Source organism: Ursus maritimus, unplaced genomic scaffold, assembly GCF_017311325.1.
Source record: "Ursus maritimus isolate PB19 unplaced genomic scaffold, ASM1731132v1 scaffold_17, whole genome shotgun sequence".
Classification (NCBI taxonomy): Eukaryota; Metazoa; Chordata; class Mammalia; order Carnivora; family Ursidae; genus Ursus; species Ursus maritimus.
The window spans coordinates 53,155,151-53,176,388 of NW_024424119.1; the positions used below are offsets into that span (position 1 = coordinate 53,155,151).

General features: G+C 52.6%; 1 protein-coding gene across 5 annotated transcripts in view; it reads left to right on the forward strand.

Annotated features, from left to right (window-relative positions):
• SPTAN1 (spectrin alpha, non-erythrocytic 1) overlaps positions 1-21,238 on the forward strand; it is a 59,294-nt gene that overhangs the window by 22,472 nt on the left and 15,584 nt on the right. For 2 of the 5 annotated variants that reach the window (XM_040631992.1, XM_040631994.1), the window contains exons 12-39: positions 89-199; positions 896-973; positions 1,113-1,268; positions 1,503-1,707; positions 2,221-2,402; positions 2,705-2,948; positions 3,140-3,262; positions 4,044-4,261; positions 5,070-5,162; positions 5,512-5,646; positions 6,545-6,693; positions 7,709-7,768; positions 8,893-9,091; positions 10,110-10,214; positions 10,586-10,609; positions 11,150-11,185; positions 12,897-12,944; positions 13,848-13,939; positions 14,219-14,363; positions 14,470-14,651; positions 16,365-16,464; positions 16,630-16,827; positions 16,926-17,072; positions 17,778-17,881; positions 17,986-18,148; positions 18,533-18,547; positions 20,175-20,306; positions 20,728-20,865. In XM_040631992.1, the coding sequence (XP_040487926.1) occupies positions 89-199; positions 896-973; positions 1,113-1,268; positions 1,503-1,707; positions 2,221-2,402; positions 2,705-2,948; positions 3,140-3,262; positions 4,044-4,261; positions 5,070-5,162; positions 5,512-5,646; positions 6,545-6,693; positions 7,709-7,768; positions 8,893-9,091; positions 10,110-10,214; positions 10,586-10,609; positions 11,150-11,185; positions 12,897-12,944; positions 13,848-13,939; positions 14,219-14,363; positions 14,470-14,651; positions 16,365-16,464; positions 16,630-16,827; positions 16,926-17,072; positions 17,778-17,881; positions 17,986-18,148; positions 18,533-18,547; positions 20,175-20,306; positions 20,728-20,865 (3,582 nt within the window). The remainder of the gene's footprint in view (positions 1-88; positions 200-895; positions 974-1,112; positions 1,269-1,502; positions 1,708-2,220; positions 2,403-2,704; positions 2,949-3,139; positions 3,263-4,043; positions 4,262-5,069; positions 5,163-5,511; positions 5,647-6,544; positions 6,694-7,708; positions 7,769-8,892; positions 9,092-10,109; positions 10,215-10,585; positions 10,610-11,149; positions 11,186-12,896; positions 12,945-13,847; positions 13,940-14,218; positions 14,364-14,469; positions 14,652-16,364; positions 16,465-16,629; positions 16,828-16,925; positions 17,073-17,777; positions 17,882-17,985; positions 18,149-18,532; positions 18,548-20,174; positions 20,307-20,727; positions 20,866-21,238) is intronic. The other 3 variants (XM_040631993.1, XM_040631995.1, XM_040631996.1) reach the window with 3 other exon arrangements.

Below are 21,238 nucleotides of genomic sequence, written 5' to 3' on the forward strand. Positions count from 1 at the left end.
GAGATCTTGGAAGTTTAATAGCTGTCGAATCTCTTTGCTGCTTTTCGTGTTTTGGCGTCCCTCCGAGCGCTCTGTGTCCTTTCTCCAGGCCTTCCTGCTCAATGAAGACTTGGGCGACTCCTTGGATAGCGTGGAGGCGCTCCTCAAGAAGCACGAGGACTTCGAGAAATCCCTCAGTGCCCAGGAGGAAAAAATCACAGTAAGACCCCTTCTTGGCGTACCTTTGGGTGATCCTTAGATTCAGTCCGGAGTCCTTTCTTCTCAAGGGTTTCTGAGCAGACGTGATAGAGGGTCTCCGTGAGAGGTGCTCCCGTGGGGGCTTCAGATCTCACAATGGCGGCAGAGCACGGCCTTGCGAGAGGCCATAGCTCACGGGATGAGATCTTCTCCTGATGTCAGCCTCCACACTGACATGTCCCTTTCGCTAAAAGCAGAGTTCAGGGCGCCTGGCTGGCTCAGTCCGCGGACCGTGCGACTCTTGATCTCAGGGTCGTAAGTTCGAATCCCACGTTGGGTGTAGGGATTACTTAAAATCTTCAAAAAATAAAATTGAAAAGTAAAAATGGCTATAGTTCCTGAAAGAGGTATTTTCGCCCTTGAAAACAGTTCTTAGAGGCAGGAACTGGAAGGCTGCTAACCTGTTGTGATCGCTGTCTGATCCTATCGGATGTGTCATGACATCAGCTGCAGCAAACGTCTCCCGTCCTGAAGGGAGCTAGCGTAATACTGTTGTCTCGGACTAATAACGTCAAGCAAACGCTCAAAAGTGAAGAGGGAAACATCGACCTGTGTTATGGTTTAGTGTTTTGTGATCTGTCAGTAATTACTTTGCTCTGGAGGCCATGCTGTGTGACCGTGTGCTTAGCAGTGAAGGACCCCGACTTTTCCCTCGTAGGCACTGGATGAATTTGCAACCAAGCTGATTCAGAACAACCACTACGCCATGGACGACGTGGCCACACGCCGAGATGCGGTACGTTTCTGGGTTCTCCACATGCCTTCCCTTCAGGCCCCGGCTCTCCCTTCTGAGACGCCTGTTGCCATGTAGCCTCTTGAGCCAGAAATCCCTGGGGAGTAACAGCCCGAGATTCACGTGGCTCCTTGTCTTTCAGCTGCTGAGCCGCCGCAACGCCCTTCACGAGAGAGCCATGGGTCGCCGGGCCCAGCTGGCAGACTCTTTCCACCTGCAACAGTTTTTCCGAGACTCTGATGAGCTCAAGAGCTGGGTCAACGAGAAGATGAAAACCGCCACAGATGAAGCTTATAAAGTAAAGTCCTGCTAGCATCGCCGTGTAGCGTTTGGCTAGGAAGCTAAAGGCAGCTCTCACAGAGCAATTGTAGCTAAAGAAAGAAATAGGGAATTCCAAAAACTGCACTATTTCATGTAGGTGGGCAGTTTTCTACCCCCGTCCCCTGCCAATAAAGAGAAGTACGAAGGTAACGCGGGGTAGTTGGACAATGCTCAGATTCAAGGTAGAACCCCTTCTTCCTTTTATTGGCAGGACCCATCCAACCTACAAGGAAAAGTACAGAAGCATCAGGCTTTTGAGGCTGAGCTCTCGGCCAACCAGAGCCGCATCGACGCCCTGGAGAAAGCAGGACAAAAGCTGATTGACGTCAACCACTATGCCAAGGATGAGGTAGCAGCTCGTATGAATGAGGTCATTAGTTTGTGGAAGAAGTTGCTGGAAGCCACGGAACTGAAAGGTAAGAGAAGGTGTCTCCCTGGATTGGGAGAGGAATACTGGGGGATTCCGTGTCCCTTCCCAGTTAAGTGTAGGGACATACATCACCCCAGTAAGGTGGGCCTGGAGACCGTGGGCGTGTGAGCTCAGCTCCCGCCTGGGAGTGACTTGCCTAGCATCCTCGATGCTTTGCTGACGTGGGGTGGATGTGGTTGACGTTGCTGGTGAGCAGGGGAGCCTGAGTGAAAAGGGGGAGATCAGTCACCTGGCCGTGACTGAACTGGGCCCCGTCACCGAAAATCCAAGCTCCGCTGAGAGCCGAGGGCGTTCGGTAATTCTCAGACGTTCTCTAACGGGGCTCAGAACGGTTTTTACAGAACGTCCAAGTCAACATCTTGTCGTCTTCACCTTCGTGGAAGAGGTGGAGCAGTGACGACAGGCCTGAGCCCTAGTCCTTACGGAGATGCCATTGTCGATGAGCGGTACTGGCAGAAGGGTAGGGTAGCAAGTCGATCACCCCTGTTCCCCCGACCAGGGATAAAGCTTCGCGAGGCGAACCAGCAACAGCAGTTCAACCGCAACGTGGAGGATATTGAGCTGTGGCTGTACGAAGTGGAGGGGCATCTGGCTTCAGACGACTACGGCAAAGATCTCACCAACGTCCAGAACCTCCAGAAGAAGCATGCGCTGCTGGAGGCCGACGTGGCCGCTCACCAGGTACGGCGGGCTCGGGGGCGGGAGCGAAGGACGGCAAGGGACGTCCAGACCACCCTTGTCTGCGGAAGGGTAAAGGTGCCGATTTGCTTAGGTAGCTGTATGTGTTCCCAGTTCTTCTCCAATTAAACTCCTCCTTCGGGGAAAGAGATGACAGAAAAAAATACTCTCTGGGCTGGGAAGACAACCGTGTGACTTCTTCTTTGTTTATGATCAAACCACCCTTGAGGTAGGATCAGTCCAGAACCTGGTTGCTGATGCTGGTCCATGCTTTCAAGCCTTTGTCCTTTCCCATCCATCCCCAGGATCGAATTGACGGCATCACCATTCAGGCCCGCCAGTTCCAGGATGCTGGCCATTTTGACGCTGAAAACATCAAGAAGAAGCAGGAAGCCCTGGTGGCGCGCTACGAGGCTCTCAAGGAACCCATGATTGCCCGAAAGCAGAAGCTGGCTGATTCTTTGCGTTTGCAGCAGCTCTTCCGTGACGTTGAGGATGAGGAGACGTGGATCCGGGAGAAGGAGCCCATCGCTGCATCCACCAACAGAGGTCCGTCTCCTTCCATCAGATGAGAATCAAGTCTGAGAAAGGGCTCTACCCTTGTAGCATGAAGGAGGTGCATGTCAGAACAAGCAAGGTCAAGTTTAAGTTAAACTGGAACCCCAGTAGAATCTTAGGAACGACAGGGCTGACCTTTCCCTTGATGGCGTGGATGACCAGGGCGCGGTTTCTGCTTTTAGGCAAAGATTTGATTGGAGTCCAAAATCTGCTGAAGAAGCACCAAGCCCTCCAAGCAGAAATTGCCGGGCATGAGCCCCGCATCAAAGCCGTTACACAGAAGGGAAACGCCATGGTGGAGGAAGGTGAGTGGTTACCCTCCGGGGAGTGGCTTTACTATGGCTCTCCTCATGTCCTGTCTTTGGTCAAGTGCATGGACTTGAGTCCGGCTGGGCTGTAAGGTTGAGTACCTTCCCCATTCTCTCCTCACTGTGTGACCTTGACTAGACCCTAGCCTCTTGATGGAAACGTCTTACCTGTGAGATGTGGGTAATAACGCCTACTCCTGACGTAGTTGTGAGGGTCAAGTGAGATCAAGCAGGGGACAGAGTGTGGAATAGGCTGGCGCGTGTCTCAGTGAGCGAGGACTGAGGGTGGCACTGTCAGGCTTTTATTATGTTGTTATGGTCCAGTCCCTGGTGCCAGTTGGGGTATCTGCTTCGTAGGGTCCAGATAGAGATCGTGGCTTGAGGAGGCAAAAATTGAGCTGATACTTAAAAGGTTGGGACCCGAGCCTTTTCTAAAACTGGGGATTAAGAGGGGCCGGGGGGTGCCTGGGTGGCTGTCATTAGGTGTCTGCCTTCGGCTCGGGTCATGGTCCCAGGGTCCTGGGATCGAGAACCACATCAGGCTCCCTGCTCAGGGAGAAGCCTGCCTCCCCCTCTCCCACTCCCCCTGCTTGTGTTCTCTCTCATCCTTTGTCTCTCTCTGTCAAATAAATAAAATCTTTTTCAAAAGAATAAAATAAGGGGGGCCTGGCTCGCCTGGTGGCGTAGCAGCGGTGCCATGGATACCTGGAAGACCTGTCCGTCCAGCGACGTGGCAGCCTCCTTTGCATTGTCCTCCCTTTCCTCACGCACCTTCCAGGCCACTTTGCTGCAGAGGATGTGAAGGCCAAGCTCAGCGAACTGAACCAGAAGTGGGAGTCCCTCAAGTCCAAGGCCTCCCAGCGGCGGCAGGACCTAGAAGACTCCCTGCAGGCCCAGCAGTACTTCGCCGACGCCAACGAGGCTGAGTCCTGGATGCGGGAGAAGGAGCCCATCGTGGGCAGCACCGACTATGGGAAGGACGAGGACTCCGCAGAGGTGAGCGAGCGTGGGGATCCTGCCGGGGTCCCCGTGTGTGGCAGATGCGGCCTCTGCGTTGTCGGTTTCTCAGGGTGCTTTAGAACCTGGTGTTTACTTTGCGTTGTGGAAACTCATTTGTGCCAGGAGAGAGGAGACTACCTGTCACTGCTTTCTGTCCCGAGTGTTTTTGCCATTCTTGTCCTGTTCCCTCCGCATACATGTGTCCACGAGCGCATGTTTTTGCCAGGAATTGGTGTTCTTGAGTGAAACCCTGACGTTTTATTCATGAATGTCTCGGTGCAGCCCCTGTACTGACCTCTTCGCTTACCGGTCTGCACTGAAACCAGAGTAGCTGAATGTGGACATGCAGCCTATGGGATTCTCCCAAAAGACGGGGCGGGGAGAACTGAAAAAAAGCTCGGGCGGCGGTGGTGGAGGGTAATGGTGAAGCCCCACGTGTGGCGAGGGAGAGCAGTAGCCACAGGCAGGGCAGCGTACCGGCTCGCTTTGGTTTGCTGATGATGTTGATTTCTTACGAAGGGTGGGGGGTTCACCACTCGTGTGATTCTGTGCCTTCTGTCTCCGTGTCTGTTTCCAGCCCCACACAGGCACATACGGGCAGGGAGAAAAGGCAATATTATAAATCGCAAAGAATCCGTCCTCCAAATTTGATGTTTATCAGAAATGGGGAGAGAGCGTGGAGTGGGAGGTGATCAAATCAGCGTGTCACTGAGCACATCTCGGGAGGGTGGCGGGTCGTGAGGCAGCATGGCCGGGGCACCCCCACTCCTTGCGCCGGGGTCACTGTGTGTGGTTTTGGTTTCAGGCTCTCCTGAAGAAACATGAAGCTTTGATGTCGGATCTCAGCGCCTACGGCAGCAGCATCCAAGCTCTGCGGGACCAGGCTCAGTCATGCCGGGTGAGCTGGGCTTCTGCTAAACTGTTGCGCACTGGGGGTGCGGGAAGCTGCAGGGCTCGGGCACTTCCGGCAGGTGTGACAGTCGTAAGCAATGTTCTAGTGGCCTCACTGCGACGTCCTGTGACACAAAGATGTGTAAACAGTTTAAAATGAGGTTTTTTTGGGGGGGGTTAAGATTCAGAACAGTTCAAGTTCTAGAATCAGATTTTACTGATAGCTTCAGAGGTGATCTCTCATAATATGTATTTGGTAGGTTTGGTACAGTTGTTGAAATTGGAGTCTGTCGTGTGCTCGGGTGACACACCATGGACATCCTTTAACTGGGTTTGCCCTTCCTTGGGATTTTTAGCAACAAGTGGCCCCCATGGATGACGAGACCGGGAAGGAGCTGGTCTTGGCTCTCTACGACTATCAGGAGAAGAGTCCTCGAGAGGTCACCATGAAGAAAGGGGATATTCTCACCTTACTCAACAGCACCAACAAGGCAAGGCGTCGGAAGTGGGCATGGGTCTCTCCGTCAGCACCACCAGTTTTGCTCCGTGCGGTGTCTGTGGGTCGTGGCGTCTGAAATGAGGCTGGGTTAGAGTTGGAGGAGAGACCAGAGTCGCCCAGTCAGTCTCCCCCTTGATACGGGTCTGTCTCATGGGAGATGCAGAAAGTAACCCGTCCGCCTTCCCGGAAGCCTGGAGGCAGCGTGCTGGCTCACGCTCTCGAGGTAGCTTCTTTTCATGATTACGTACCTCGTGGTGGCATTCCTTTTCTTTAGACCAAAGTCTGCTTTTCTGGAACTCGTAGCTGTTGGTTCTTAACCTAGACCATGTGGCCACAGCAGATAGTTGAAGATGGCTCTGATGTCACCCCTTAGGCTCTCGAAGTTAAATGCTTCCCGGTTCATCAGCCTGCCTTCCTTGACATACGCTGGTTTGACAGTGACTTTGCAGTGAGCTGCTTGCTACTCCACATGTCCGATAAATCACAAAAGACAGTACTTAAGGCTGGAGAAATGTTCACAGCCGTCGTTAAGGACCCTTACTCTTACACCCCCAGGTTATCCTCATCACGAGCGTTTAAGAAAACCTGTGATTTGTATTTTCCGTTGACTCTCAGCACCTTCCGGTCTCATTCTGGTTGACTCAACAGCATTGTACCATGGAACTTCCTGTGATGGTGGACATTTCCTGTGTGTGCTGGCTCTGCGGTAGCCAGCACCACAAGTGATTATTTAAGCATTGGAAATGTGACTGGTTAACTGAGTTTTTAAATTTAATTTTATTCTCACTTATTTAAATTTACATAGCCACATCTGGCTCGTGGCCACACTCTTAGTGTGGTTCTGGGGTTTCTCCCTTTCTGGGCTTTCAGTTGTCCGTTTGTCTCCGTAGGACTGGTGGAAGGTGGAAGTGAACGACCGGCAGGGCTTCGTGCCAGCCGCGTACGTGAAGAAGCTGGACCCCGCCCAGTCGGCCTCCCGCGAGAATCTCCTAGAGGAGCAGGGCAGCATAGCCGTGCGGCAGGAGCAGATTGACCACCAGTAAGGGCCATACTGGCGACCAGAAAGGTCCAGGTGTCCCTCGGGGTTTACTTTACATCCCACGGAGGCCAAGGTAGAGGCAGTGTCCGGAGGCTTCGGCGTGACTGTTGTGGTACCCGTGTGCACTCCGGACACCCTCTTCCCTCTTTCGCCAAGTCCCTTTTAACCCACAGTCTTCTGTTTGGACCTAAAACCCTTGACCGATACCTTTATTTTCCTTATTTTGTTTCTTCCCCTAAAGTGAGTTTCTCTTCCTCAACAGCGTTTTCTAAACATCACCCTCTGCACCTTTGTCTTTCAGTTAGGGAGAAGCTCTGGGATTGGTATTTAGAGGTTCCGCACCCCTACAGCTCTGCCCCATTTAAAAGGCTGTGGAGCGTGGCTCTCGCCCACTTTCTGCTCTGAAGCAGAGGTGGTTTTTTATGAAATGCCTCTGTCCTCTGTCCCTTGTCCTCTAGCTAATAAGCTCCCGTATTGACCTATGTCCCTCCTGTAGGGTGTCTTGCTCTGTTAATGAGCAAAAGTTTTGGACACTTGAAAAATATCCACACTAGACTTTAGTATAATAGCACTTTTGTGACCCTGATGATTCCTGAAAAGATCAGTTATTTGTGCTGAGGCAGGAGAATGGTTTGGGCCGGGGTCATAACTGTGGGAGCAAAGCCACCAGCCCGACATGTGACTGGAGTCCGGTCCCTTTCTCAGGGCTGCCCTTCCTCCCCTGGCCTTGCTCTGTGAAGTTCCAGTGTTGCCAGTACAAGGACGATTGTCTGCCTTAAATGTGGCAGGCCGTTGAGGAAGAGGGAGGTGAACTAACCCCTCTAATTTACTTTCCCGGCTATTTCTGTACTGATTTCCTCTGTGGCCTGGCCTGCTTCCGAGAGCTTTTGAATGACGCCTCAGTTGCCCCCACTTGAAGCATCCAGCCTCCCGGCGCCCGTCGGAGCTGCCGCTCTCCTTTCCTGAGGATTAATCCCACTAACTCGTGCATGCTTTTGCTGTGCCCCCCGTGCAGGACGCGCGTAACTAAGGAGGCCGGCAGCGTGTCTCTGCGTATGAAACAGGTGGAGGAACTGTGAGTAGGCGGCGGCCTTGCCGAGCGCCCGTGTCCGTTCTCCCTCTGCCGCTTCTCTCCAAGGCACTTGTGCATCTAGAAAGACGAGGTGGGGGGGACTGTGCCGCCATGCGGCAGCTTCGCTCACCAGGGAAGAGGTTTCGGTGGTGCCGTGGCAGTCAATGGCCGCTTATCTCTGGGGTCGCTTCCATGTGCGGTTGTGCGTTCAGAGTGTTGGTCGTTCCCCGACCCCCGTTGGCTTTGGTGGTGGGCCAGCCACTCTCAGCAGCGACCCCGAGGCCTGGGTCCGTAGTGTTCGTCAGTAGGATGAAAACGAAATGCCTCCCTTTAAAGTGCTCTGAGTCTTGGTACCTCGTTGCTTTTTTTAAATCTCACTTTGAAAAGCTTAGATTGGATCGTGATGGTGGGTTTTTTTTTAGTCTTTAACTTAGTTTTACTAAGTTTGTCACGTTCACATCTCCACCGATAGTATAAGTAGTTCAGCCTTTTGTATGTTAGCTCCCAAGAGCTCGAATATTCTTTGATACTTCTTAAGAAGTCTTCCAGCTACCGGAGTGGTGCAGATACTCTGTACTTGACCTGATTTTTTCTTCTGAAGTTGCCAAAACTTCCTTAAAAAAGAACGTATCCCTCACCTACTGTTCAGAGAGGCTAACGTCCCGTACGAGGCCGTTGTAAAGCGGGGCCTGCTTTCCCCCAGCGCCTGGGGCGGCTCAGAGACTTGCGAGCGTGGAGCGGGACCTCTGTCTGCATTGTGCCCGGCACACTCATCTCGTCTCAGCTGTGCTCGCATGAACCCCGTGTTCCTGTGCTAGACGCTTGGTTCCAGTCATTTGTGGTTGTGATGTTCTGAGTGCAAAATGGGCCCGGGGTGCGTGCGCCTGGCTGTCTGAGCCACCCAGTGGCGAGCAGCGCAGTGCGTACTTATCCCCGAGGCCGTAGTGCGGGCCCGTAGGAGCTTCACCTTCATCTGTGTTCCGACGCCTTGTCACCCGGGCACCATCATGACACACTCATGGCCTTGGACCCCATCTCGGAGACACCGGTGGTTTGCCCTTAGGTTAGCGTCCGTAGGAAGCTAACCGCCTGCCCGCCCCCTCTTGTCACCCTCTTGCCCGGCCCAGGTACCACTCCCTGCTGGAGCTGGGCGAGAAGCGCAAGGGCATGCTGGAGAAGAGCTGTAAGCGGTTCATGCTGTTCCGAGAGGCGAACGAGCTGCAGCAGTGGATCAATGAGAAGGAGGCGGCCCTGACCAGCGAGGAGGTGGGCGCCGACCTGGAGCAGGTCGAGGTGCTGCAGAAGAAGTTCGATGACTTCCAGAAGGTACGGGGGGTCTTGCTTCCGAGCTGAAAAGCGGCCCAAAGACTTGGTTGTGTGGACTCGTGACTGTGGTTGATTAGAACAGACACGGCATAGATTGCGCTCCGCTCGCTGAGGAGCCATTTCTCAGTGACGCGAATCCAGACTTTTCGGTGACCAGTGTAGCTTCAAGGAAATAGGGGTGGTTTTCTTTCCTTGTTTTAAGAACTTTTGAATTTAAAATACAAAAACGTGTTATTTTTTTTTTTTATGGGGGTAAAGTTGACATAATATACAGTTAAGCATTTTAACGTGTGCAGTTCGGAAGCACTTACACAGCACGGGCCATGCCGCCACCAACCTCTGTCTGGTCCTGAAACGTTTCCCCGTCACAAGGAGGCTGCACACCCACTGGAGCGTCCTTCCCCGGGACCCCCGGCCCTTTGTCCTGCTTTTGTCCCCGGATTGACGTATTCTGGACGTTTCATGCATGTGGAATCCTGTATTATGTGACTTTTTACCACTGACCGCTTTCACGGAACATGCAGTTCGTTCTTGTCCTCGTGGGTTTAGGGACTCCACGACTTTTTATGGCCAAATAGAATTCCGTCGCCTGCAAAAACCACATCTTATTTGTCGTTCCCACTTCGGTAGTTTTATAACCAGTTAATGTGGGTGAGAGGCTCTTTTCCCATAGGGCCTGGCATTAGAATTTCAGCACATTTTAAAAACATCCCCTCCTCCAAAGAAAGATGAAAGCAAATTTTCATCCCACCAGAATGATGGTTTATGAACCCCAGTTAATTAAGCGAATCCGAGACCGACTGTTGTCAGACTGTGCCCTGTTATTCCCTTGCTTCCTTGATAGCCGCAGTCAGGGCCTCCTGATTGAGGTGACTGCCACGGAGTAGAACACCTGGTTCACAGGATAGCTGTTGAGCAGAAATGTATGAGTTCAAATCACAGTTTGGGAACATCTGTTGCCTGCCTTCTCCTTCGTGTTACGCTCGGAGTCTTAGTTATTTTGGCTTTTGCTTTAAAGGACCTGAAGGCCAATGAGTCACGGCTGAAGGACATTAACAAGGTGGCGGAAGACCTGGAGTCCGAAGGTCTGATGGCTGAGGAGGTGCAGGCCGTACAACAGCAGGTGAGCAGCTGGGGCTCGCGTGGGGGCCGTGAGACCGGGAGCAAGCAGCGTCCCATCACGCAGAGCGGTGGCCAGGGCGGTCAGGTCCCCTCCGTCACCATTTCCTTTGTCTCCCGTCTTCTCCATGTGCCTGTTTCATATGGTGAAAGTTGTTTACTGTTTATATGGCCCTTAATTAGGAGTAAACTCACCCATTTCTTCAAGGTTTCACATATAAACACTCGATCTGTTAGACTCTTAAGACGTTTTTCCGGCCAGTTAGTCTGTCTGGTTGTAATTCTGTCCCTGTGTCTGGGTTTGACAGTAACAAGTGTCACAGAGAGCTGTGTGTTTGCTCTAATAATGAAACTGGTTTCCCTCTGTCCTTGTAGGAGGTGTATGGCATGATGCCCAGGGTAAGTCCGTGTGGAACTTGAACGTGAGGGGGAGTAGGTCTTGGGAAGAATTTAAAGTCATGAGCCTCTTAAGAATTCTGTCCCCAAACCTCAGAGATGCCTTTTGTTAGTAAAAATCTGTGGAGAAGAAATATTAGCAGAAATAGGTTTTGATTTGCCATTCTCCAGAAGACAAAAAAAAAAAGTTCTCTCTTCAGTTTTTTAAAACTTTTTCCACAGTAATTGTTTATGTTTATTATCCTTTTCCAATAATGCTCTGAGTGGGACAGAGACAAAAGTTGGTGGTTTTTGTACTAAATTTCTTCATTCTCTTCATTTTTGTCCACTCCATAAAAAACTGGAATTTTCCTCGCCTGTTTGTTGGCTTCACTTCCCTCAAGTGGCCTGGTGGCGTGCTCTGGGCCAGCAATCAGTCGTAGGTCTCAGGGAAATGCCACTGTGGCCGATGGCGCTGGGGACCCCCCCATGGACGGGAGAGGGTGGGGGCTGCGTTGCTGTGCCCCGCGTGGCCGCCTAAACCCTGCCTCCTCCCCTGAACAGGATGAAGCGGATTCCAAGACCGCGTCCCCGTGGAAGGTAGGAGCTCGTTTGCCCAATTATTGTTTCCAAAGGTTTTTAGGACTAGACATATTTTATGTTTTTCTGGTGTATCTGTTTCTGAGTATCGGGGCTTGTCAGGAGTCTTTGGTCATTTCTGGAGTTGTTGGGGCTCGTTTCTTTTTGACCCTGGCATTCTCTTCTTTGACTCTGTCATGTCTTACGTCGCGGTCCTTCAAGTAGAGAAGCAAGGCCTTCCCCATGCAAGCACTCAGAAGGAGTTCAGTTCGATGGCATTTAATACCCACATCGTTGCCAGAACAAAGCTTGCACAGGTGGCCCCGTGTAGTCAGGCATGGTCGCGCCCATGGGATTGCAGTCCCGAAGGACAGGACAGGATGAAGAAAATGACCTCTGCCTAGCCACTTTCCCCGGTGGCCTAAGAACTGCTTCTTCGAAGAGACCAGATCCTGCAGAGAGATGTAGAAGGAGGAACAAAGAGATGTCCCTGCTATGACAGACACTGTTCCACACAGACCCAGGGAGGGCGCTTGGCTAGGGTCCGCTGCTTCTGGCCTCCTCACCCCTCCTGGCCCTGGTGACTCTGCTCATTAAAGCAGCTCCACGTTGGGGGGAGCGTGGCTTTTCCCTTTGAGTCAGCTTTTCTCCCTGTTCGCAATCTTACCTGTTCTCGTACAGCAATATATATGATCACTGGTGGTGTGAGCGGGCAACATCCTTACCTGTCTAACCTCCCGGCAGGGCTTTTCTGGTGACAAGTATGTTTTCGGGAATATATTTCAGGTGGCTTTATAAATACCAATATCCCCAAATAAAGAAACTTCTAGTATTTTTTTTTAATTATTTCTGGAACGGATTTGAGACAAAGGTGTGTACTTCTTGAACCTTGTACACACCCACACTGGTTGAAAATGTCACCTGGGTGTGTCACAGGAGCACTGATGAGCCCAGCTTCCCCACATCCCAGCTTAGCCCCTCATTTTCCTAACATATTTGAAGATTACGGGCATTGGAATGTGGGGTTTCTTTCAGATAAAACTGGGAGGGCTCTGCGATCCCAAGGGACGTCTGATTTGTACACTGATGAGAAGAAAGCTAATTCACTGGTTTTTGTGGTGTTGTTTTTTCCCCAGTCTGGTCAGGCTGTTGCCCTTAGTTCAAAGGAGACACTGTTGAAACGAGCAGCCCATAGCCAAGAAAAGATATGAAGTTCTTGGTATATATATTCAAACTGTTTCAGTTGCCAGCATTTGTTAAATTGGGTGTTTTCTGGACTGTTCTATAGTATGAACAAGAAGACACTAATATTTAATCTTTGAGCTGTTTGTTCTGTCAGCCAGCTGGGGGTGGGGGTTGTGTGTGTAAGATTTTATTTTTAAGCAATCTCTGTACCCAACGTGGGGCTCGAACTCATGATCCTGAAATCAGGAATCACATGCTCCACCAACGGAGCCAGCCGGGCGTCCCCCCAGCCAGCTGTTTTAATTGTGGTTGTCCCCACTCTCTCTTGACTGTTCATCGAGTGAACTGAGTTGTGCACTTGGGTGCTTTGTGCCTTTCCACTGGTTGATCCTTTATTTGTGGCTCTGCTCAGAATTTTGACCGTGTCCCCTTAAGATAATTTTGGTTGACAATTGGGACCTAATGAATGGCACTTGCTCCTCAAAATTATCTCTTAATTGGCAGACACTTGATTAGTGTTGCTCTTCTGCTTTCCTCCCTCACATAGTCTGCTCGTCTGATGGTTCACACCGTGGCCACCTTTAATTCCATCAAGGTAAGAAACTGTGGCCAGCCCCCTCGTCTCCCGGTGTCCCTCACTGTCTTCCTTCTCCTGACTATAGCAGAGCTCTTGTCCTAAGTAGTCGCACGAGCTGTTGCACTTGTCACTGTCCTGGGCCCAAGGGTTTCCTGTGGACGTGTCACCCTCCGGCAGCAGGGTGGCAGGGTTTGCCTTTCCCGGTCAAGAACTCCCCAGGTCTTAGCAGTAACGTGAGCTTCTAGCAAGGCCGGGGGGCTGCAAGAAGTGTAGGGTCCGGAAGGCGGGGAAGGCCTCTCTTGCCGCCTCACAGGAGAGGTTTGGCCTCTTTCTGGTCCCCACAGTGTTTTGTCTCCTCAAGCACAAGGGCCTGCTTGGCCTGCCGTGGCCTGGGGTGCAGCTGCGTTCAGGACTGGGGGGCAGGAGGCTCTGGGATTTATCCACATGGTAGTTACTTATTTTTTATTTAAGATTTTATCCATTTATTTGAGGGAGTACAGGAGGGAGAGAGGATGAGTGAGGAGCAGAGTCCCCACTGAGCAGGGAGCCCGACGCAGGCCAGTCCCAGGACCCTGAGATCCTGCGTGACCTGAGCCGTATGAAGCCGTTGCTCTGTGGGAGGCACCCGGCTAGGAGCAGAGAGTGAGGATAAGTCGGCTGCACATCTCTGCAGCTTTCGGGGTGATTCCAGGTCAGATATTCATGGAGCATTCACACCGTCAGATGTGGCTAACTTTGGTGAGCTCCCTACCTGCTGGACTTCTGCCGTCGTGTCCGTACTCCTTTATTCAGCGAGGAAGGTTGGAGCCAGGAAATGGTCTGTGCTCCAGTCTTTCCTTGCAAGCTGAGCGCCAGTCCTGTGGCTCTTTGCCCGTTTTCCGAGGCCGGCATGGGCGCGAGCTGACGGCTGTCCTTCCGCAGGAGCTGAACGAACGCTGGCGGTCCCTCCAGCAGCTGGCCGAGGAGCGGAGCCAGCTCTTGGGCAGCGCGCACGAGGTGCAGAGGTTCCACAGGTGAGGGGCGGCTCGGGGCTACGGGGGCTTGACCTTGGCGGTCCCCGAACGTGCTCCGATGTGGTGGTATCTGTGCTCTGGCATCTGGGACCGTAGCTGTCACGGGGTAGATTGCTCGGGAAAGAGTGAGTGAGTGAACGTGTGTGCTTTTGCTTCTTGGAGCTTCTAGCGGTAACCGCTGACAGACGTACGAGTGCCAGCCAAACACCTTAGTCGTGCTTGTCCTGGACCCAAGGCAGCTGTGCGTCACGGTCGTTAACCGCCTGTGTCTTCCCGTAGAGATGCCGACGAAACCAAAGAGTGGATTGAAGAGAAGAATCAGGCGCTCAACACAGACAATTACGGCCACGATCTGGCCAGTGTCCAAGCCCTGCAGCGCAAGCACGAGGGCTTTGAGAGGGATCTTGCGGCTCTTGGCGACAAGGTGAGAGGTGGCAGTGCCATCGACAGTTTGGCCCCGGACAGAGCAAATCTTCCCCTTGGCAGAGCGCAGCTCCCTTACTTGCTCTCTCGCCCCCTTGCTCCCGTAGGTCAACTCCCTGGGGGAGACAGCCGAGCGCCTGATCCAGTCCCACCCCGAGTCGGCCGAGGACCTGCAGGAGAAGTGCACGGAGCTGGACCAGGCGTGGGGCAGCCTGGGGAAGCGCGCGGACCAGCGCAAGGCCAAGCTGGGTGACTCCCACGACCTGCAGCGCTTCCTCAGCGATTTCCGGTATGCTCTTCTAGAAGACTTCGTGTGGTCATTCTCGGGAAAGTCACGTGTGGCCCATGTGAACCCCTTTGGCCACCAACTGCCAGCAAGTGAAGAATAAGTCTCCGCTTGCCTGTCCACGGATGTGCACCCACATGCACACCAGCTCCCCCACTTCCCGCCAGATGGCATTCGGTTTCTTCCTCAGACATATCTCTCACTCAGTAGACATGTACTTTAGTCTCATCCACAGACCTGTTTTAGAGAAATTTCATGGCTGCAGAAAAGTAGGATGAAACAGTGACCCCGAATGACACCCTTTGCCGATCGTCACCAGTCAGCTTTACCTCTGAGCACACGCGTCTGTGTTGCTGACCCACCTGTCAGTCCTTTGTGTACACGCGGCCATTTACCTCTGAATACTCAGGCCCGTGCGTCCCATGCGCCTTGCGTTCTGTCCTCCGCCCCTAGGTCTAAGGCCGATACAGCAGTAGTGTATCTAGTCCCTGTTCGGTTTCTCCAGTTGTCGCAAATGTGTCTTCACTCGTCCAGGTTTGCGTTTTGGCCCAGGAGCCAGTGGGAGAATTCCCGCTGCGGTGGTGCTGTTGTCTCCTTACCCCTCCCCGCTCTGCATAGTGTCTTTCACGACATTGACAGTTTTGAAGAGTCTGGGCCAGTTTTCTAGCAGAATGTCCCGTGACCTGGGACCGCAGTCTGTTTTAAGGCTACGTAGTGCACCAGCAGTGGGGGATTTGGAACTCAGTCCCTGGCACCCGTCCAGGACGGGGTTTAGCACTTCATGCTAACAAGGGTTTCCCCCGTGTGTACACACGCAGGGACATGTGTACGTGTGTGTTTCATCCAGACGTTTCCTCTGTGGGGATGGGACTAGGCAGGTGATGCGCTTCCCCTTCCCCGACCTCTAGTAGGAGGTCCCAGGTGGGTGGTTTTGGTTTTTTGGTTTTCGTTTTTTTTTTTTTTTTTTTTTTAAAGTAAGGATCAAGTAACATAACAGTTATGTATCTTGAAGTATGTAGTTCATTGGTAATTAGCGTGCTTACAGCGTTCTACAGCTAGCACTTGTCTGTGGTTCTGAAACTTTTCACCACCCCAGGAGAGCACCCCGAACCCCATGAGGAGTCACTCCCCTTCCCCCTTCCTCATCGAGTCCGCTTTCCGTCTCTGTGGATTTGCCTGTTCCGGGTGTATTTTATCAGAGGAAGCGTAGGACCTGTGACTTCACACGTTGATTTGTGGGCCCTTACGAACATCAGTGAGAAGCTGGGTCCGGCGCACGCAGAGGCCTAGGCCTGCCCGAGCTCAAGGGAAGTGATCTCCTCTGAGGCTCTGGCAAACTTAACCACGGTTGCTGTTTGTTTGAACCTGCTGTTCTTCAGGGTCAGGAGACCTTAGTTACAAGCTTAGTTCATTGTCTTCTGAGGGATGCTCGGTTTTTTGTTGTTGTCGCTGTTTTTTCATATTTTTAACACCTCAGTGAGATGAACAAGAGGCTCTGAGATATTTTGCCCAGAGGTGTAGATTATAACTAGTTAACCATTCAGTAGATTAACTGGTAGGTAGATTAACTAGTTGACCCTGAATAATCATTTAGTAGATAACTACTTGACCCCAAAGAATCTTCCGAGACAAGAATTGTGTAGTTCTCTTTTCCTGGGCGGAAAGCCTACCTGCCAGGCAATGTAACAGCCATTCCTCTGTGCGTCTGCTTGCCAGGGACCTCATGTCTTGGATCAATGGAATTCGAGGGTTGGTGTCCTCAGACGAGCTAGCCAAGGACGTCACCGGAGCCGAGGCTCTGCTGGAGCGACACCAGGTAGCTAGGGCTGCCTGCTGAGCAGCAGAAGGGGGGTTCCGCTGCTGGGCTAGGAAGACCCGCCCCTCCCAAACTGCCGTCAGCAGCACCCTCGCTGCGAGTCGGTGGTTGACACACAGTGGACAGGTAGTGCTAGTTACCTCACGCCTTCCCTCCTCTTGGCAGGAGCACCGGACAGAAATCGATGCCAGGGCTGGCACTTTCCAGGCCTTTGAGCAGTTTGGGCAGCAGCTGCTGGCCCACGGGCACTACGCCAGCCCAGAGGTCAAGGAGAAACTAGATATTCTAGATCGGGAGCGCGCGGGTCTGGAGAAGGCCTGGGCTCAGCGCAGGATGATGCTGGATCAGTGCCTCGAACTGCAGGTGTGTGCGCGGGGCATCGCCTCCTGTTTGCCGCAGGCTTTCTGATGGTGAGTTTCGTGGCCAAACCCCCATCTTCCCACCTGCCTCCCTTTCTTTAGCTGTTTCATCGGGACTGTGAGCAAGCTGAAAACTGGATGGCTGCCCGGGAGGCCTTCTTGAATACTGAGGACAAAGGAGACTCGTTGGACAGCGTGGAGGCTCTGATCAAAAAACACGAGGACTTCGACAAAGCGATCAATGTCCAGGTGAGGCCTTTTTACCTTCAGGTCTCCAGGTACATTTGCCCAGGCAGACGGCTCTCTCTGCGGGCTGCTGCTCCTTTCCGTCTCAGCTACGAGAATAAAACTTGTTGACATGCTTAACTCCACTTTGGCCTCTCCCTGAAATGAAAAGACTTGCCATTGACCACACAAAGGCAGAACGGTCCCCTTTACACCCGCAGCGAGTACCTGTGCAAACTGGGAAAAACGATACGGATATGAGTGCTTTTTAAAACTTCTGATACTTCAGAGGTTTTAATAACGGGGATGCCACGCAGAAAAAAAGTATTGTCAAAACAGAAACACAAACGTGTCGGTAAGGAAAGCAAACCCGTGAACACTAACAACGCAGGAAGATGGGCACCTCTTTGATTTCTAACTCGTTTTGTTGAAAATCGGACACCCTTTTCACCATCAGCTTGATTTTGTGTGTGACAACTCCTGGTGTCATAGCCCCTGTCCCCAGTGTGACCTGGAGTCCTCTCGAGTTAAACTCTACTCTCCCAGTGGTCGAAATCAAGCTTTGCTCTGGCCTCTGCTCTCCCGCTTCTAAAGTGTCAGTGTATTCTGATCCCGCCACCAGCTAGTTCCTGGCCAGTCAGAATAACCACTCCCTTCACGAGACCTGCAGTCCACGCAAGGCCGGGCCGGGCCGCCCACCTCGGCCTCACTCCTTTGTTTGCCCGACAGGAGGAGAAGATCGCTGCCCTGCAATCCTTTGCTGACCAGCTTGTCGCCGCCGGTCACTATGCCAAGGGCGACATCTGCAGCCGCCGCAATGAGGTTTTGGACAGGTGGGTGTTGCGTGGTGCTGAGCACGCTTCCAGCCCCGCATGGGAGCTCCAGCCTGCCTTCTTCTCAGGGAGGGTCACGCTCGGGCTCCCTTGTGCTTTCGCAGGTGGCGACGCCTGAAAGCCCAGATGATTGAGAAGAGGTCGAAGCTGGGAGAATCGCAAACCCTCCAGCAGTTCAGCCGGGACGTGGATGAGATCGAGGCCTGGATCAGTGAGAAATTACAGACCGCGAGTGATGAATCGTACAAGGACCCCACCAACATCCAGGTGAGCTGAGCCGAGGGGCTACTTGTCTCCGAGGCGGCCTTGATTACGGGGTAGGTTTTGGTAAGAAGGCATCTTTGGAGGGGGGGGCTCTTCCTAGAGAACCATTTCCTTGTGTCCATGCTGAAGCCAGCGAAAGTTATTCTAAGAAGCTGAACCCATGGAAAAGTGTCGCTAAATGATCCGACATGGGAGAGTGCTTTCCTCGGCTGTCTCCGCGGAAGCCGTGTCTGCCAGGGAAAGTCTGTAGCGTCCCCTCTAGCAGCTCTCCCCCCACGCCGAGCTTCCCAGGGGACGTAGGACAGCTGAATGAGCTGCTGTTTAGGAGCCGATATGTGCGTTCACCTCAGTGTACTGAACTCTTGTTATCTTAATCTATTTTTGTAGCTTTCCAAGCTGCTGGTAAGTTTCTAATTTTCTTAGAGTTTTAGTGAAATGCGCTCCCATGTCTGTGTTCCTCTGCATAGACGTTGTCGTGGCCTCGTGCGGTCAGCTGGTGTCTCCTCACCCGTGCTTCTCATTTCTAATGACCCATCACATTCCATTCAAGTGTCCCTGTGGGATGTGGCTTTCTCTGTCGTAATGAGCCTGCAGCCCTGCGTCCTCTCCCTTCTCCCCATGTGTCACTTAGGCAAGCTCTGTATGATGTTTGATTTGGGGGCAGTCGGGAGCTGCTGTCTTCTCAGAGGCGCTTCTTTTAGCAAATGAAATGATCAGGCTTTTCTGTGTGGGGTTGTGCTCACAGTTCTCGGTGGCCGAGGACAAGGAATCTCGGGCAGTGCGAGAGTCTTATGACGCACCCAGAGGTGCTGCTCCCTGGAGAGGGACCGTTAGGTTGCCTTAGAGAAGCAGACGATCGCTTCCAAATCTGACAGGAACCAGGGGTGAGAGGTTAAGGAAGAAGGGGGACGTTATTATTCAAGGGGTAGCGTCAGTGAAAATGTAGCTCAGCTGTTGCTTTAAACGGATGGAAGAAATGAAGAAACAGAATAGGTGGGGTTTGAACCAAAACGTGATCAGAGCAAGAAACAGAAGCGGGGAATTGGACTTAGGTCAGGATACGTGGGTATTTGAGAGCCTGCTCGGACTCGGGCAGCGGAGCCCGGAAGGATGACACCCGACGTGAGCGCCACGCTCCTCCAGCTTGGCGGCTCCGTCCTTTGACAGTTGCTGCCCCTGAAATGAAACATTGGATGCAGAATCCTTCCCCAACTGTACTGGGTTTGTGGTTTTGTTTTTTTTTTTTTTAGTCCTTTTTCCCTCAAATAATTTCCCTTGAGACCCTGCCTTTCTCACCCAGAATTGTGCCGCAGCTGTGTCCTTGCATTGTCTCTCGTAGTGTTTCCCGTACCTTCTGTTTCTTCGTGGATTCTTAAAATCCCCTTCAGCCCCAGCGTCAGGAGCCCGGCATTCTCCCAGCCCTCTCTTTCCCTAGCAAAAATAATTTCCTACCTATCATCAAGCTTGGATTTTGACAGTATCCGTGAGTTTTGGTTAATGACAGCTACTAAAGGAGAGGGCAGCAAGGTCAAGGTCAAGGTCAAGGTCTGCGGCAGCCGTAGATTCTCCTCCGTCGGCGGAGGGTCCGCCGGCCAGCTGCGGTGATTGTGGCCTTGTATGTGTGACGAGCGAGCCAGATGTGTGTTACCTGTTAGATCTTCTGTCCACGGAGGAGAAGGTCCGTGGATGGAAACTGACGCCCACGTAGACTGGGCACTGCACTTGGCTGCTGGCTTCTTCTGCAAATGCTAGAAAGTACACAGTTCTCGGACTTCGCTCCTGGCCGAAGAATTGACTCTGTCCCCCTGCTCCTGAGCTGGTCCATCGCCTTTCTGCGGCCCCGTCCCCACAGCCTGAGCCCTAAACTCTTTCACACATCCCGTGACTGCCTTCTGTAAGAAACGTTGACCCTTGTCCCCAGGTCTTTAAGTTTCCTACCACTTACCCTTCCTCCTGAGAATCCCTCCTCCCTAAAGAGAGGTAACCTCGCAGAACCTGGTTTTGAACGGTCATCTTTCTGGGACTTTAGAGCAAGCACCAGAAGCACCAGGCCTTCGAAGCGGAACTGCACGCCAACGCCGACCGGATCCGCGGCGTCATCGACACGGGCAACTCCCTCATCGAGCGCGGGGCCTGTGCGGGCAGCGAGGATGCTGTCAAGGTACAGTCTGCACAGTCACAACTTAAAATGCAGCTTCCAGCACATAAGCAGGGGGGGCGTCTGGCTGGCTCGGTCTGAGAAGCGTCCGCCTTCGGCTCAGGTCGCGATCCCAGGGTCTCGGGATTGAGCCCCGTATCAGGCTCCCTGCTCAGCGGGAGAGTCTGCTTCTCCCTCTGCCTCTGCCCCTCCTTCTGCTTGTGTGCACGCACGTGCTCTCTCTCAAATAATTAAATAGAATCTTTAATTAAAAAAAAAAAACGTAAGCAGATTAGAAGACTTGTGCCTACCTTGCAGATGGGGAGCGTTAGTGGGAAGGCTCCCGTGAGGCTTTCTGTTCTCTCTGCCCGCCAATCACTTGGCTTTAGGAAAAGGGGCTCTTCAAGGATTGCACCACCTCCAGTGTCCCGCTTCTCTTCCCCAGGCCCGGCTGGCGGCCTTAGCTGACCAGTGGCAGTTCCTGGTGCAGAAGTCGGCCGAAAAGAGCCAGAAACTGAAAGAAGCCAACAAGCAGCAGAACTTCAACACCGGCATCAAGGACTTTGACTTCTGGCTCTCTGAGGTAATGGCAGGTTTTCCCTGCCCCCGGTGGAGGATTTCTGGTCATTTGGGATAACAGGACGGTCAGCCAGCCCCAAACCGTGAAAAATGAGGCCACCCCTAATGCCCCTTTCCACAGAAATCTTGCTTATCACAGAGTCTTGTGCTGTAAAGGGTTTGTTAGCAGAGGGAATGAATGTTTCGAGAAGAGAGCGCTTAGAGATGGGGATTAGGCTGTGGCTCCCCCCTCCCCAGTGGGAACGCAGATAAGCAAGTGGGGTCTGTGTGGCTGGCAGCTCTGGCGAGTCTGCCCAGATAGAAACCAAAATAGTTAAGTCAGGAAGCCAGAGTTAGTAGAAAATTCAGGGGTGCAGAAAGCGGAAAGAAACAGAAAT